This window comes from Polyodon spathula, chromosome 30 (genome assembly GCF_017654505.1).
Source record: "Polyodon spathula isolate WHYD16114869_AA chromosome 30, ASM1765450v1, whole genome shotgun sequence".
Lineage (NCBI taxonomy): Eukaryota > Metazoa > Chordata > Actinopteri > Acipenseriformes > Polyodontidae > Polyodon > Polyodon spathula.
Window position 1 is genome coordinate 5,881,189 of NC_054563.1, and position 18,426 is coordinate 5,899,614.

Genomic DNA, 18,426 nt, shown 5'->3' on the forward strand with positions numbered 1-18,426 from the left:
AGATATTGCACGATATTTAGTAAACACGCGGTGTGAGTGGTGTAAACAGGGAACATATTGCCCACCTTTATATAGTCAGATTATTATTTTATCTGTACCAATATTTGAGTGTTTCATATTCATTTTTGTAAGAATTTTTTCAGCAGTTTAGTGTAATATTTTGAAGTGAATATTCTGTTTTTCAAGGGCACAATGTGGACATGTCGACACTAAATAGGATGAACGGTTTTCTTTAGTGTTTTGCTTTTACAAGTATGTGTGACTTCTAGTATCCTGTTATTTAAATAGGGGCCTGTGATTTTACAAATACATGTTTTCCTCTTGCCTAAAACTTGCATCTAAAAAACAAAGGTTCTCAATGTAGCTGTGCCAGGACGTGTATTTTGCATAATGATGCAATGCTAACCAGCCCTAACCTTACTGCACTTCCAAATAGGACCCGTCCTGTCTAAATGGAGCATGCCAAGCAATTAGCTGATCAATACATTCCTTTCTCAATAAATAATGGTTTGCTGCTAAATACCAGATACACACATAATTCAGTACAAAGGCTTCAATTAATTAAAACCCTGAAGATCAAGATCGATTTAACAGCATATGTGGTTTCTGGCAATATTATTTGTTTTAGTTTATAAGCCCAATACAAATAATTCCATAATTCTAGAAATGCGGTGCTGTTAGTAAGGTGGTCATTTTCTGCTATATTAATTAACATCTATCAGAAATTATAAGCATAGAAAGTGAACCCAATATGAATGCGCACATAATAATGCTCCACTACACCCTTTATGGCACCGAGAACGCAGCTTAGTCACATACCGAAATCTAGCAAAAGTTGCAGGAGAGTTGACCAAACTGAGGATTATAAGTGAGTAATAATTTCAGTGTTTTTGTTTTAGCAGAGTGGGATAGTCATTTCCGGGTGTCGCTAGTCGCTGGTCCAATGACTTAGCGTACATCACTGAGAAAACGATTCTCCTGCAACAAAAAGTTTTGGAGTACTTTTTGGACACCGGGGCGAGTTCAAGAGGAACTTGTGTAGACAGAGGAACAGCGGTGTAACTTAGAAAACAAAAATGCTGATCCAGTGTTAACGTGACCGAACACAATTTATGTAGGAAAACAGAATGGAGTTCAAAGGAATGTTGGAAAGTCAGGGGTAGCGCCATTGTGTTTAGACGAGGAAGGCATGTGAGGGAAAGGGAGTCTCTGACTTAAATAAATTACCAAACCGGCAGAGATAGCACCTCAACCAAAATTAAACCTATGAGGCTTAACATGGCATGGAAAAGTTGGATATCTAACGAGTGTGGAAAACATCTGCTTCTGGTAAGATTACGTTTTAAAATGAAATTACTGCTGTTGCTGGTTCCCACCTTGTTTCCTTTGATGGATGAGCACAATGCTAAAAAATGTATTTATACAATATCACGCAGTTTGCCTGATTTATTATATACGTCGATAAAAGTAGAGTTGTTGGGCTGTATTTCGTTATTTTTCTTATTTCTTATTTATTTTTAATTTGAAGTTTTGCAGTTCATTTCATATTTCCAGTTAGTAGTGAACAACCTTGGTTTAAAACACTGGTGATAAGTACAGTGCTCTAAAAACGTTTTTCATCTTAAAGGTATTTGTTTTTTTTAAATATGTGTTTGTTTTAATTATTTTCTTTAATCGTTTAATTTCAGCTCTTGTGGTTGGCTGTCAACGTGTGGCTATTTTGGAAAACGTTCATACTGTACTACAGTGGTCCACAATATTATTATCTGCACAGAATGCTGGGGGTAAGTCAATTATATAACAACACTATGCACTGTTTAATTGTAATCTTAATGTATATGCTGTGTCAGAGGCGATAACACGAAGCGAGAAGATGGCACTCAAAAGACGTCTCACAGCTGGTATTGTGGCGCTGACTGCAAACAGCTATTATCATGCATATTTGATTTGGAGAATGGAAATAGATGGACCCCATTTCTTTGAACGCCCCATACATCTGTAAAACAGTCTCAACTGAATTCAGATACTTTTATTAGAGCCTTGTGTTTCCTGTAATGCACATAGGTATGTTTTACAGAAACGTTGAAGTGCAGTGTAGTCCATTTTAATATACTGTACCCCAGCCTCTCCCCTGCCAGCCTCAAATCCGCCACGGACTTGCTCATCAGGATGTGCATTTGCATCATGATGCAATGCTAACCAGCCTCAAATCCTCCACGGACTTGCTCATCAGGCTGCAGTCTGACGAGTGCGTGCCGGGGTAGCCACATCCCACTACTCACACCAATGTAGCGATCTCGGTTCCCACAGGCAGGCGCATTACACAGGGCGAGGCAATCCACACACAGGCGGAGGGCAGGCGCAAGCAAACCCGGGACCTCTCGCACTAAAGCATAGCGCCGATACCGCTGTACAAAAGAGCCGGTGCCCTTGCAAGGAGCCTATATTGGGCTTATGTCGTTGTATGTGATTACGTAACCTACCAGCCCTGCTGCTGCCTTCCCTTATGCACGCTACACTACAGTATCTTTATTTGGCAGAGGCAGTGTTTCAGTGCGAAATACCCTGGTTTGATCTAGCACGCGGTTTACGACATTATTAAGAACATAAGAACATAAGAAAGTTTACAAACGAGAGGAGGCCATTCGGCCCATCTTGCTCGTTTGGTTGTTAGTAGCTTATTGATCCCAAAATCTCATCAAGCAGCTTCTTGAAGGATCCCAGGGTGTCAGCTTCAACAACATTACTGGGGAGTTGATTCCAGACCCTCACAATTCTCTGTGTAAAAAAGTGTCTCCTATTTTCTGTTCTGAATGCCCCTTTTTCTAAACTCCATTTGTGACCCCTGGTCCTTGTTTCTTTTTTCAGGCTGAAAAAGTCCCTTGGGTCGACACTGTCAATACCTTTTAGAATTTTGAATGCTTGAATTAGGTCGCCACATAGTCTTCTTTGTTCAAGACTGAACAGATTCAATTTTTTTAGCCTGTCTGCATATGACATGCCTTTTAAGCCCGGAATAATTCTGGTCGCTCTTCTTTGCACTCTTTCTAGAGCAGCAATATCTTTTTTATAGCGAGGTGACCAGAACTGAACACAATATTCAAGATGAGGTCTTACTAGTGCATTGTACAGTTTTAACATTACTTCCCTTGATTTAAATTCAACACTTTTCACAATGTATCCGAGCATCTTGTTAGCCTTTTTTATAGCTTCCCCACATTGTCTAGATGAAGACATTTCTGAGTCAACAAAAACTCCTAGGTCTTTTTCATAGATTCCTTCTCCAATTTCAATATCTCCCATATGATATTTATAATGTACATTTTTATTTCCTGCGTGCAGTACCTTACACTTTTCTCTATTAAATGTCATTTGCCATGTGTCTGCCCAGTTCTGAATCTTGTCTAGATCATTTTGAATGACCTTTGCTGCTGCAACAGTGTTTGCCACTCCTCCTACTTTAGTGTCGTCTGCAAATTTAACAAGTTTGCTTACTATACCAGAATCTAAATCATTAATGTAGATTAGGAATAGCAGAGGACCTAATACTGATCCCTGTGGTACACCGCTGGTTACCACACTCCATTCTGAGGTTTTTCCTCTAATCAGTACTTTCTGTTTTCTACATGTTAACCATTCCCTAATCCATGTACATGTGTTTCCTTGAATCCCAACTGCGTTCAGTTTGAGAATTAATCTTTTGTGCGGGACTTTGTCAAAAGCTTTCTGGAAATCTAAATAAACCATGTCATATGCTTTGCAATTATCCATTATCGATGTTGCATCCTCAAAAAAATCAAGCAAGTTAGTTAGGCACGATCTCCCTTTCCTAAAACCATGTTGACTATCTCCCAGTACCCTGTTACCATATATTGCCCAAGAGAACTTTTTTGTTATTTCCATGAACGCACTGAAATACTGTATTTAGTATGTACATGTAAACAAAATTGGGGGATGTACAGGATGTTTCAAGGGAAAAAAATAACCTTCTGGCTCCTTGTGTAGCTCCTTTCAGCACTGTCAGGAATTGTGGAAGCTCATTAACGAATATATTTTGCAGTTATTAAAGGAAAAAGGAAGTTCTCGACACATTCAAATATATTTTGTAGTTATTAAAGGAGAAAAGAAGTTCTCAACACATTTTGAAGTAAACCAGTTAGATGTGCACATAATTATCAGGCTGGTTTCAATTTTTTAAACAAATGCTATTCAGCAATGTTGCTTATAAAATGGCTTGCATAAATTAAGTACTGTGATTGGCTGAACACGATCACATGACTGCGGTAACAATTGGCTTACTGCGAGGCTATGACATCATAGAACAACTTACTTACCTGATCTATTAATATTAATGCGCCTTATTAGTAACAATTATCTAAACAGTGTTTCTGCAGGTAAAAATGTCAACATACAACTGAAACAGCATTCAAATCACTCAGCAATCTGTTTTTTTTTCATCTCTGTCACTAAGAATTACAGAAAAATTGGCAAATGTACTGTGGCATTTATTTAGACAGAGAACAGAACAAAGAAAACTCGGAGGCAAGCAGTAGCAGTAACACTATTCAAAAGACATCTGAGAAATCACCATGCAAATCTCACTCAGCGTGTAATATACTGTATATGCAGCAGCTGCATCTACTTATTAGACTAAATAGCGCCTTATAAGACTGACTAGCGAGTATGCAATTTTTTAAATTTGACACAACAGATACATCTCGCCACTACCCTCCGATTTCAGAAACATATTTAAAAGAAAATTTAAAATCTCTCCTGCTGTCTGCTGATACAACCGTTGGGCTTTTAAACAAGGTCAGGTTCGGCATAGAATTCTGTTGTGCTCGCTGCGGACGGGAAGGACTGCGGCACTGTGCAAACTGACATGGAAGTCGGTTAGTCTACATATCATCTAATGCTGGTTTACAATCTAGAGAAATTATGCCAGTTACTGGCATCGGTGTGAAAACAGCCTCATAAATTGCTTGTCAGCTTCTCTTGAAGACTGCTAAGCCTGAATAGGATAATTTCCTACAAAACGTAAAAAAGAAGCCCCTCCCTCGAGTGCCAATGCAGTGTAGTGATTGGCTGTTCTGTGAATCCTCCCTCAGATGTGGGAGATCAGTCTGCTTTCAATTCACAGATGTCATTTCATCAACTATAAATGTTCAATGTAATGTTTATGGCAAATAAAAAAATAAATAAAGTACAAAATGTATGTGTATGTTACAATCAAACAGCCTTCAGGGACTATTTTTTCTCAGTGGAAGGATATGTAATATATTTCTTTTTTTTTCCTTAAAAAAGCTAGTTTGTGTAATTATTAAAAAAATAAAATAAAATAAAATCTAGCCATTTTATAAGTGAAACAACCCACTCCAGGGTGTGTGGAAGACAATTCTTATTGGCGGCCTCATGCGTCACAACGCACCCATGCCGTGCGGTAAGAATTGTTTTACCACACACCCTGTCGTGGGTTATTTCTTACATGCCTAACTGTCAAAAACAGTTTAAAGCATAAACTTTGAATAATATACCCATTGTGAACCATTCTATGAACAGTATGTGCTTGTGGCAGTAAGATGGTAATAAAGATGAGCATCGCTGTGAGAGTACTGTGTCTTTGTTCTTTTTTGTTGTATATAAAATGGATATGTGACACAGCTTGCATTATTATATTCTTTTCTTATCAAAGCCACATGAATTGCTGGATAAAAGATCCAGTTCCCCCTCAAATGTCACAAGAAGCTTAGTTATATTTTGACTCATCATGGCCAAATAAAAAGTGATTGACAGTGTTGCCTTTGTTGTCATGTCAAAAAATAATGAAACCAGTTCTCTGGGAATGTGGGGACATTTGTTGGATACCAAAGAGTTGCCTGGCTTTTACGTTGTTTGTGGTTTAATTTCTGACCCTTAGTGTTTTTGTTCAGCTAGGATTGTGTATTAGCAGGGCCTCAGCATCTGTCCTGAACCTCAACTGCAGTCTTGTGCTGCTGCCCGTGTGTCGAACTCTCCTGGCTTTCCTGCGAGGATCACAGAAGGTAAAGAAATACATTCAAGCTTAATCCTGTTATAATGAATATTGCAGGTGTCAGTCATGCTGCCGAAGGGGGGTCAGTCTTAGCAGGGGATTGCAATGGTCTGTGTGTGTGTGTCTTTTAGCTACACCAGTTAGACAACATTGTATACATTTATTAAGAAAGCAGGTTTATAATTGAGCATTACTATGATCATCTGCTGTTTATAACTTTTAGCTGTATCCAATGTTTACACAAGAGATTTTGCAAATTGTGGCATCTCCTATTTTATTTGCTTTTGTTTGGCTTCACTTTGGGTTGCCCTCAGCTGAGGTGGCTGCCAGTACATCATGTATGTTTAAAAGACATACTATCCAGGGTAATACTGGCCATTATTTATTTTCCAGGTATCTAGCAGACAAGCCAGAAGGTTGTTGGATAAAAGCAAAACATTCCATGCAGCATGTGGTGTGACTATATGTATCTTTTCAGGTAAGCAAACATATTTGTGTGATATATTTCGCAGTATTCTGCAGCCAGAACACCCACTCAATTGATTTTAAATGCTTAAATATTTAAGAGAAGTGGAATTTGTGGAAACTAACACCTTTAAAGTGTGTGTGTGTGTGTGTGTGTGTATATATATATATATATATATATATATATATATATATATATATATATATATATATATATATATATATATATATATATATATATATATATATATATAATCTTTAGAGTGTTTTTGTCATTAATTGTAAGTAAAATGCCCAGTTTGGTCCTATTTTTAATATTTAAAGTGGCTTCTTTCTACAGTACGTATCGCTAAACGGTGATCGATGTAAATACTGATGTCTGTTCAGCCATTAAAATAGGATCCTCTCTTTTGCAAGAGACTTAAGTGCATTTTTAAAGGTTTTTATTTTTTTGAAACGCACGTAGCCTAGCATATGCCTGATATGTGCCCTGTGCAGTAAAAGTGACTGTTTTGTGTGCAACAGTTACGGTTTTCAGGAGAATGTTTACAGTTCAATGAGGTGTAAAAACATTGAGATGGTAGAAGTACAATACAAATGTGTAGCTTGTAGAATGGATCAAGGGATGTAAGGGCTTTTGATATGTAGTGCATCAAAGATATTACAAAAAGCTGTCCGAGGCAGCTTCTGTGAAGCCCTTGTTGGATTTCTTTGCTTGAAACCAGTCTGTAGTATTTGTTAGGAATGATACTGACTGTACAATGATGTCCCATTTGAGGCTGCGTTTCCATTTGGGACGTGGCACTGAAAGCAGGAAATACTTTGTGTTTGATTGTATGGGTCGTCGTTGAATAATAAGGAGTCATACACAGGGCATTGGGTGTTGACGCGCCACAGAGGCGCGCAGATTTAATTAAACGCACAGGTGCTGTCACTAGGGTACCACAATGGTAATCCTAGTGACAGATTTAATAAAGAAAAGAAAACAAAGCTAAAATTTAAGTTTGCACACAAGGCGAGTGCTAGCCTCATTAAAAGAGACGTCCCGCTCTAGGAACCTATTACACCGCGAAACCATCTATATACTGCTTGGGATCAACATCCGGGTCTTTACGACTGGCTGGGCAGAGTCTTGACAGGCACCGTCTTGCAGTTCCGTAATGGTTCCATACTAGCTAGCGGACGCTCTCCTTGATGTAAAGAAAGCGCCCCTCTGTGTAGCAGGGTGCTTCAGTCGCCTCAAACTGTGTCTCCCGATCAGCTCAGCACTGGACGAACCTACCTGATAATTAGTTGTCTAGCAACGCGTCTCCCTGTCACAGTGTTTTATATCCTTTTTATGCTATTGATTCTAGAAGAGTAACACTGGCTTGAGTTAAAATCGGCAGCCTCACAAGCCTTTTAATGACTACAAGAATCTTTATTCATACAATACAGTACTATCTCCATAATCACAAGAAGGTGTTAAAAAAATAAAAATAAAAGGGTACGGCCACAAGTGAGCAACTTAGGTATTCAAGTCTAGGATCTAGATTGCAAAAGAAATGGGTAAAGTCTGCAGGAAGAACAGATAAACAACACCTTTTGTATTGTGATTTGAACTTTTGAACTAAGTCTGCACGTCTAGGAATTGAGTTCCATAGCCTCGGGGTATTGTAGCTGTAAGCAATGTATTTAAAAAGTCTACATGGTTGATGTTAATGGATTCTGCTACGTAATCAGCCCTAGTGTATTTTATACAACTGCGTGGTATACACTATGTCTTTTAAATTGTTTTGCAGCTAATTAGTTTAAATGCATAAAGTTTAGCACCTGCTCTTTCGTGCCAAACTTGTGTTCAGCGGTTTTATTCTTGCCTCTGTCTGGGGAATGCAATATTACATTTAGGTTTTAAATTCCTGTGGGAATATTGTCTAGGACACAGCCTTATACTCCTGGGACCTGATATGGTCAAATCGAACAGTTAACATATCGTGTTGTATTTATATTTAAAATTCTAGTTCAGTCGACCGTTTATCCTTTTAACTGTTTTGACTCCACCTATTGCTAGAATATACCATAGAGCAGGTCTGGGGTCAACATAGTTCAAAGGTCAGTGACAAATGATTTCTCCAGACTCAGGAGTGTGAGACATATGACAGACCACAATGAGAAAGATGTAGAAAAAAATGAATACAATATTTATTAGAATTTATAACTTTAAAAAAAAAAAAAAAAAAAAAACGAAAGTAGACACAAGGGGCCCAACATTGATCACAGAAAATGTACTAATGTTAAGGTAAAGGTAATAGATTATGGGATGCCAACGGGCACAATCAGACTTTGCCTTGTGAAGTGATTTTGGTACTGTACCAGGTTTTTACTCCTGTGCTGACCCCAAGGGCTGGACAATGGTCTCATCATCATTTTCAGGGCAGGGCAAAGGTTTGCCTTTTGATCTAAATAAATCTCAAGGAGAAAACACTGTCGAAGTTACTGTACACGCAGTAAAGAAGCAGCTTGTGAACTACAACTAAGGAGACAATGTAGAGAAAACTAAAAAAGTAATTTAAGTTAAAACAATATATTATTTATTTACATTGTTGTAACCTTCAGAATCACATATATTATTGCAGATAGTTCCATTGTGAATGTATACAAGGATAAATATGTATTAAAAAATGTAATGCAGATTTTCTTCTAGCTGTTCCTTTTTCTATAAACTGCCTTACATGGATGCATGCAGTTAGAACATGGAGCATCTTGACATTAACAGTATGGGGCCGTGTGAAAGCAGACAAAAGAAACAAGAAATCCTCAGCAAAATCGGCATCTGCAATGAAACTGATCAGATAACTGAAAAAAACAAAACGTTCATAGCAAATGTATCCTTAAAAAGACAGCTTTAAGGAAACAGAAGTGGGTGCAGGGATACTCTGCTCGGTGTCACTTTTAAAGTTCATTAAGTGGTTTAAACAGGAGTAACAGGGAGTCTCCCGGAGTGTTTGTGGTGTGGGGGGTGGAGGGTTGGGGGTTGGGGAAGGAAATGCTTGCTGTGTCGTCAGACAGGGCTGGACGATGATAACATAGAGTTTTGTATGAGTTCTGAACTACTTCTAATTGTATTAGCACTGACTATCACAATTCATTCATTGGGTTAACAAGAAAAAAAAGTTGTTTTTTTTTAACCACTGTAAATAGGAGTTAGTTCCACAAATCATGTCCCCAAACACCAGCTGTGCTGCAGATAAGATCCCTGGCAGTGTTTCACAAATGCTTAATTTGCTGACAGTACATCAGATTAGTTTTGATCTTGTTGGAGGGGAAAAATGTTTTTTTGACATATTGTAATCTTTGTTTGGGGGGGTGGTGATACAATTCTCATTGATGCATCTGATTTTTTTTTTAACAGCATCACACAGTAAGATTGTCAAGCGTGGCCATTTTCACACATGCTGCAGCTTTATAATTAGCAAACACGCCCCACACCTCCAGGGCAAGGTTAGTGTCCTGTTTCCTATCCCAGGGGCCAGATCTAATTGCCCAGTTTCCGTGTTTTGAAATATTAAAGACAGCAGTTGTTACTGGTGGACGTTCAATGATGCGAGTCTCAGATTTAAAGTATGACGTGTGGATTGTGCTCCAGTTGTAAAAGCCATTGCTCTGTTTGTCATTTTGTAAATTGACAGTCTTAAGGTTTTTTTGTCCATTATCGTTACCAAACTATTAATAAAAACACCAATTAATTTCACAAAACTAGAATCAAACGGCAAACTGAAATACTCTTGTTTGTTTCTCATTTTGTAACATTAATAGGGATTTTTCCAATTTTCTAAAACATGTTGGGCCTGGAAACTGGAATCATTTTTTTGTAAATATCTGATTGTTCTAATTGCTCTTCTGTTATTTTTCTCTTATTTGTCTGTTTGTTAAACTTCATACAACATGAGTTTTAAGAGAGCAGAATTTTTGTTTTTTTTTTTTTTTTTACATGGCTAAACCAGGAATTATTGACATGGTTAACTCTTATTTACAGTGCTTAACCATTGCAGAGCATGCTTGATACAGTATTGGTTGTACATCACAATCAGTCATCACACCATTAGCGACCATGACAAACAATGATTTACCAAATGTGTGGGAGATGCTGCTTGGGGCTAAATCAGCGTGTCTTTAATGAGAAAGTGTGTCCTGGGAGGCATTCGTTTGTGGTCAGAATTGCAAAGTTGCAGTTCTGCTCCTGGCAACCGCTTTGTTTTCTCAAGATACTGTGTCAAGCAATAAACACTAACTGGTAGACTTTACCAGCCAGGATAAACTCCAGAGGCTCATTGTAAACCGTATTTGCAAGAAACAGCACTTGCTGTGTTTGTGAAATGTTGCTCCACCACTTTTTTGCTAATATGCGGTAGATTCCATATTTACAGCCATGGCCACAATTTTGCAACACCTAGAAATTTAGGATTGAGTCATTAATAAAAATAATATATACTGTGTGTGTGTGTGTGTGTGTGTGTGTGTGTGTGTGTGTGTGTGTGTATATATATATATGTATATACATATATATGTGTGTGTGTATGAAAATTTTTGTCAGTTTTTTGTTAAATATATGGGAAACTACAAAGCGGTGTGTAATTCAATATGTTAGCATAACATTATCCAGTAGGTTTTATTTGACTTTATGAAGCAAAATTACTTCATTCTATAGGGTGATGCAAACATTTTGGCCCTAGCTGTATGTAAAAGAGCCATACCAAAACTGTTGGCTATATATATATATATATATATATATATATATATATATATATATATATATATATATATATATATATATATATATAGCTGACAGGGGGGAAAAAAGAACATCTAAAACTAAATAGTAGAAAACTGTAGCTAAATAGTAGAAAACTGACTGCTAAAGGTGTATATCTGTGCTCATTAAACATGTCGTGTCATGTAGAAACACAGCTTACATTTATGTGCATTTTGACCTACTTTTTCTAAGCCCTTTGCTGCTTCTCTTCTCTTGCAGTGGTCCATGTTGCAGCCCACATGGTGAACATTCTGAATTTCTCTGCGCGGTACAGTGAAGATTTCCCTTCACTTAATGTTGCTCACTACAGGGGGGAGGTAAGAACCAAGGCCCCCTTTTTAACAGCTTTATAACTATATCTTCCTTTTTATTATTTTGATTTAGTATATAGTCCAATTCTAATGCAACAGCTCATTTTGCTTAACTGCTGTGCAGTTGAGCAAACCGTCAATCTCTGCGATCTTAGGGTTACATGGAGGAATTTAGGCAGGAACCAGTTTGTTCCCTGTGAATTTAGTTTGCGTTACATAAACTAAAAAATTCTTAGACTCACTTTGTTCAAAATGGGCGCTCTGTTATCGCACACTTTGTTAAACAGGTAACGCAGCAATAACGATCCATGATGTGGTACGGAACAGAAAAGCCAGAGCACTTGTAGTGTTTTTCTTACTGCTCTTTCTACAGTGGTTTAGAGAAGGGGGGGGCAGGGGCGGCGTGGTGTGGGGTGCGGAGAGTCAGTAGGGGAGGCAAAACTATGACTAGAGGCAGTTCTGTAAAAAAAAATAACAATAATAATAATTAAGGATAGAAAATTTAATTAGCGAAATGTATGCTTAGTAAGGGGGGCGGTATATAAAAAGTTTGCTCACCACTTTAGAGGACAGTGCTCAACCCCCAGTGCACTAGAGTGGCCATTTTGAAAAGAGCTTTGAAACAGAGTTTAAAGTTGCAAGTGTAAAAAGTTCTCAGAATGTTAACAGTGAAAAGAAAAATTACAGGTGCTTTATTTAAACAGTTGTAGCAGCACATGGGGATATATGACGCTTTATTTGTCAGAAGTTTGTTACTTTCTTTAAGGAGATGCAACACCAGACCATATCAGCCTCTGGGCATAATTAATCTTACCAGGTTTATCATTGGAATAGTGTTTTCAATTTTGCTTAATATTAATAATGACAAAGAATCAAAGTTTAATGGGGTATATCAAGATTACTCTTTTTAAATCTTTTACAGTGGGATTTTTTTGTTTAGAAATTGGGCAAATTAAAGAGAAATGATTTCAGACAACAGGCGTGTTCTTGTTTTATATAACTGAGATAATTTCTCAATGAGTTGTACTTTCAGATTGATGCTCTGAGTCCGATGGGTAACTGTCTTCCTGCATTTGCATGCGTCAGTGTCAGATATGTGCCAGTTATAGTAGCTGCAAGGTTACTTACAACCAGGTGGTGTAAAAGCGTACTTTGCAGATTCTTGTACCACCTGAAAAAAACACTGGAAAACAGTTTTTTGCTCGGCACTTTTTAAATCTGCAGTTAGGGAAAGAGGTGCGAACATGACTGAGAAAATAGTGTAGTGAACAGCGAAGAGTCAGAGACACGGGAAATGCTAAACATTTTGAAGGAAATTCATATTGCAGTGTTTTTATTGGGATGATGGGACTATTCCAAGACTTCCTGATGTCTGTCCTTACAAATCTCTCTCTTGGTGTTGTTGTGTAGACTTTAGACAGCTGGAGGCTTTGAAAAGACGTGCACAAAAATGGCTGCTGCCAACTATTTGCTATTACTGTAGCTACTGTGGTTTCCTTGGTAGGTTTCCAGTAGATTTGAATGAGGACTTGCACCTTAGTCAAGAGCATGTTTAAATAGTAGATTTGCCTAAGCTGAAAACACACTCATACAGTACAATCATTTAGTTTATTAATACCGCTAAGTCATTCGTTCAGAATGAGATTTCTTTGTACTGGCTTTGCTCGTCTTGGTTTTGATCTTTACACAGAATTAATGAAGTATAATACCTTCAAAACGCTGGCTATTATAATCTCCAACCCACCATCAAAAAGTCATTTTAATTATATAGTATAAATAGCCTAGCTGAAATCATCATTTTTTTTTCACACATATTTAATTTAACGAGCCCAGATAGCTGGGAAATAATTTGTCTGATTGACATAACAATAAGACTTTTTCCAAAGGACTTATTTTACAGAAAATGTTGTTTTTTGTTATTAAAACGAAAGTTTAACAAAACAAAACAACATTTGTTTCTGGTACTAATTTAATTAAATGCATTGGTTTCTTTTCATGATATAGTTCACCATGTCTTCTTTATTCAAAGGATCTTGCACCCAGGTAGAAGTTCCAGCTCTGGTCTGTGGTGGTTGTTCTGGTTTTGTACTTCAAAAGACACAAGGGAAGAAAATATACAATTGCAGCAACAATAACCAAGGTTTTAAAAACATTCTAAGGCTGTGTCTCTAAAATATCTCTTTTTTTCTCTCTTTTGAAGGCTATCCTTCCACCAAACTGTAGATTCACACAACAGGAAAAGTGAACTTGACTTCAAAATCTGCAAGGGAGAGGTTCTGGATTAGACTAGTACAGTAGTTGAAAAGCATACATCAAGGGAGGTTATGATGAGTTGGTAAAATGCGCTAGTTCACAGAAGAGCAATTAGTCTATAACTGTGACTGAAGATTAATTTAGGGGGAATGAGTCTATTAAGTTTAGAAAATGACAGCTGATTTCAAACTTGGCACAGATATGAGAACCAGAGGACACAGAGAGGTGTACGGAATGAGTTGACAAGCTATGTTGTTGCTGCTGATTGACTGGGAGCTGCTTGGTGTGGTTCTCGGATCCATTAGCTGTTTGGAACCAGTTTCCAGGTGCATTATGTAGTAGTTCACAAACAAAATTGAAAAGAGGTATTGTCTAATTTCTTCCTTGCTCTGCTGGTTCTGTTCTTTGTTAGAGAATTACAGTGCAGGGGGGAAGGTGCTTGGAATTGTGGGTGTTTAGATTTCCAAACTAGAAGCTTAAGCTTTTTATTTAATGATGGTTCTGATCTCTAATAAAGGATACGCTCATATTTAAAACCCTCAAGGATAAAGTCAGTCCAGGGGTCTCCTGGAAACTTTTTTTTTGTTTTGTTTTGTTTAACAAGCATTTGGAGGATGTTTGTCAGACTGTGATTCATCTTTTTCCATCTCTTTTTCAGGACCCTAGGTTAATTATCTTTACCACTGGTAAGCATTTTTAAAAATGTAATCAACATGTCTATCTTGTTGCAAAGAATGCGTTGATTGCTCCTTTACTGTCTGCTGTAACTGAACTAAGAAGCAACTAGCATTTTATGCAAGTAGGACATACCAATGATATTCCTGCTGTTCTTAAAGTATTTAAACACATATTTTTACAGCACCAACACTATGATGGGTTGCACTAGTAAAGGTTATATTTCTGATCTAATAATTATCATTATTGGCTCTTGGCTAAAAATGTATAAATTAAAATGAAAAATAGAAATTTGCTCAAAGAACCAATAGCCCAATGTTTTAGTTTATTAGAGTTTGAATCTATGCTAGTATACATGAAGGCAGACATGAATTCAGTACCAAGTTAAATGGTGTCTTTGTAGATACAGTGAGGGGAAATGTAACCACTTGAAAATATTGCTTAAATCATTCAATCTGCGTTTCATTTTGTGAGTCAGCATTGTTTGGATTTGGTTAAGACAATATTCCAGGAGTTTTTGATTAAACAAGTCACTGAAGTATTCATGGTAAAAAGTATTTCTTGTTTTGTTTTTAGTTCCAGGAGTAACTGGTATCCTCATGGTATTGATACTTTTCTTAATGTTTACGGCTTCATCATACTCCATAAGGTAAAACTTCATTTTTAGTATCTGAGCTTAATAACCCAACTTAAAGTGGCATACAATTTAAACACCCAACAGCAATGTGCATGGCAACTCAATCTGGTACTTGGACTTGTCTATCTGCAACTCTTCTGAGGTCTGAAGAGATCACAGTGAAATTATATATGGCCACTGGCCTGGACCTCAATTCTGTAGGTGAGGTACAGTATGTCCTGTTCCATTTGGGTTAAACATTGCTATTTATTTTCATTTTGGGTTGGCATTCTCTTCGTGTATTTGTCAAAACATTTGAATGCAGTATTGTTAAATACTGTACATGTTTGACCTTCTTTGACAAACTAAGATGCACTGTACTGTCATTACCTGACTCTGAACTAAAGCCATGCTTATCTTTTACAACCAGACTTGGTCTGGGACATTGAAGCAGCAAGTTAAACCAACAAACATAAACACTGGGCTGTTGGTTAATGTAATCCAGTTAGGTCTGCTTTTCATTTTCAGAGTCTCTAACTATGACATTTTCTGGTACACCCATAACCTCTTCATTGTCTTCTACATCCTGCTGCTGCTTCATGTGGCTGGGTAAGTGGAAATTGGTCACCAGGAGTTCGTCTCATTTTATTTTATCATTTTTTGTTGATGCTCTTAGGGAAGTTATGATTTGTAACTTATTGGGATGCTTTTGTAGGTCTCTTTTACCCATATGTGGATACAGTGTGTGCTTATATTCCATAAATCCGCAAAGCCATATATCTGTCTATCTCACACAGCAACCTTGTGGGCAAATTGAGATTTTGTAATTTGTGGTTTCACGTGCCAAATTTGGTTTCATTTTAAAGGGAAGGAAAATACACTGAAGCACGATACACTAACTTCAAGACTTTTGAATTTACCAGATATTTCATGTCATCCTGTCTACTTTCTTTCTAGATGATAAATAGGGGAGGTTCAAGGTGGGCGTTCAGTAAGTTTAATAAGCAGCTGTGTAATGTTACTGATCGACACAAAATACTGGGCAGCAGCAATGTCTGGTGGTAGAAAAACAGATGTTTCTATTGAAACAAAGCAACCCCTCTTTCATGATTAATAGGAATGGTTGAAATGCGTGTCAGTGTTGGGGTCGTAGCTCTTTAACAACACTTTTATATGAGAGAAAGTAGCTTAAATCAGCTGAAGATACTGCAAATTCAAATGAACACAGTTCCACTTTAACCATGTGTATTGCTTTCCTAAAATCTCAGCAAAGAGGTTTCTTAACCTAGGCCCAATTGCAGGACAACAAGACACCAGATGTTTGCATGACAGGATGGGAGAATAAGTTTTGACGTTAAATAGAAGCTGCATGTCTTGCACCTTGTAAATATGCATGAGTGATGCAGTGATGTATGTAGCAGTTTCAGTAGTCTGTTCTTATCCGGAACATGATGCAATATAAAGTAAACGCAGCCAGTGCCTCCTTTTCATCAGTAGTCCTGACTGAGGCAGGTGTTAATAGTTCTAAACACAAAACTATACCTAACAAGCATAGTTCAGCATATTCTCATCGTATCATCACAGCTAAAACACAGCGGTCATTCTATAAACAATGAAGTGCTACCCTGGGGCCAGTGCTCACCAGAATTTTTGTAATTCATTTAAAAACTAAAGGAGTAGCTACATGTCCCTTGAGAAATATATGTACTCTTTCAGGTAAATATATATATACACACACACACACAAATTATGAAAAGCAAAGCAGGTAGGTCTTTTAATAATTGACATGGCCTTATAGCTATAGCTCAGCAGCAACTGTTAAAGAAAGCCAACAATCTATTATGTATAGGAACGTTTGCAGGAAAGCGAGTTGTAAATTTGACTGAAGCTATTGCATGTTTCCTGCAGACATAACACTTATCAGAGTGGCTTGTTTAACACCCGCAATGTTAGCTTTCAGTTAGCTGTCGGAGGGACTGTGTTAAAACCTGCCCTTTAATGAAAGAGCACACACAGCAAGTCACACAAGGCGGCCAGTACAATGAGCACTTCAGAGCAGCAATGCCAAGTAAAAGGCAGTGTGTACCATTCATCTTCATGCTGTCGCCCTTATCACACAAGTCATCATTCAGATTACATTAACTGCCTGGTTCTACAAAGAAAAATTCCCTATCTTCTCAGACTGTTGTTTTTTTTTTTTTTTTTTTTTTTTTTGGCATTAACATACTATATGTATCGACCTCAGCTGTAAGAAAAAAAAAGATCGGAATATGAAAATTCAGTGCTAGTATCCAGGTGATTTTGACAGATGTAGTGTTTTTTTTTTTGGTGTGATCAAAGTACTAGATTGTATGGGGTTAACAATGATGCACTTTAGCAGATTGCCTGATTCTTTGTTTTAAGCTCCGTACTCTGGCCATTTGGGCTCTTGTGACTCAATAGAGTCGCCTGCTTTAGTCGCAGTTTGTTTGTAGATCAAAGCTGTAATTTATTTAACCTGTGAAGAGACCTTTGATTTTACCGAAAGGCTTGTCATTAACACTAGAGAATAGTCGTCCCCATGTAAAGCATGTTGAAAAACCACTTGCAATGAGGAATAGATCAGGCAGCTTTTTAGATGAAGGCCCTGGTGCAGTTTGAAAGGAAGATTGCTGCTGATGCAGTTTGGGGGTCTCTAGTTAGATCTCATTACTGTAAGTGTGTTCTGACAGTAAAGATGTAATTAACCAGGGCATCTAGGGTTCATTTCCCATCTCATCTGCCTCTTTACTTGGCTGTTCGTAAGGTCCTCTGTAAGTAATGCATACAGGATACAGCATGAAACAGCTGGAATTATATATTTTTGTAATTTTGAAGAGAAATCTGGTTTTCTTGCTGGTTAGTAATGCCGTGAGACAGCTAACATTAATGAAAAGTAAAGACTTGTTTTTGTAATAGAGGGAGATCTTAGACTGATAGAGAGTGCTCTTAGTGGTGAGCTTAGCTGCTCTTTATATCAAGATGGTCATAAGGACAGCTGTGTGTAATATGCCATTATTTTGCTGTTTAGGGGTGCACTGAAATATCAGAGCAACGTTGAAGCCCACCGTCCTGGATGCTTCAGTCCTAATAAAACTCTCCAAGTGCAGAGTCTGAAACCGGAGCCCCTTCCTGCATCTCACCTGGAAGATTCCCGGGACGACTTCCTCAAACCACAGCCTCATGTTGAAGACAACTTTGGCAATGTCTGCAAAGAGGAGCCTCATTTCAAATCGCATTTCCCTGAGGTCTGTAACTTAGCAGA

The 18,426-nt window shown here is 37.7% G+C and overlaps 1 protein-coding gene across 1 annotated transcript in view; it reads left to right on the plus strand.

Moving 5' to 3' along the window:
• The first annotated feature begins 854 nt into the window (after nucleotides 1–854).
• The window catches only part of LOC121302600 (NADPH oxidase 4-like), an 18,107-nt gene continuing 535 nt past the window's right edge, over nucleotides 855–18,426 (plus strand). Inside the window, exons 1-9 of the mRNA XM_041232603.1 lie at nucleotides 855–1,329; nucleotides 1,689–1,784; nucleotides 5,931–6,041; nucleotides 6,425–6,509; nucleotides 11,508–11,605; nucleotides 14,511–14,538; nucleotides 15,104–15,176; nucleotides 15,672–15,752; nucleotides 18,193–18,421. Coding sequence (XP_041088537.1) covers nucleotides 1,267–1,329; nucleotides 1,689–1,784; nucleotides 5,931–6,041; nucleotides 6,425–6,509; nucleotides 11,508–11,605; nucleotides 14,511–14,538; nucleotides 15,104–15,176; nucleotides 15,672–15,752; nucleotides 18,193–18,421 — 864 coding nt within the window. The 5' untranslated portion in view covers nucleotides 855–1,266. The remainder of the gene's footprint in view (nucleotides 1,330–1,688; nucleotides 1,785–5,930; nucleotides 6,042–6,424; nucleotides 6,510–11,507; nucleotides 11,606–14,510; nucleotides 14,539–15,103; nucleotides 15,177–15,671; nucleotides 15,753–18,192; nucleotides 18,422–18,426) is intronic.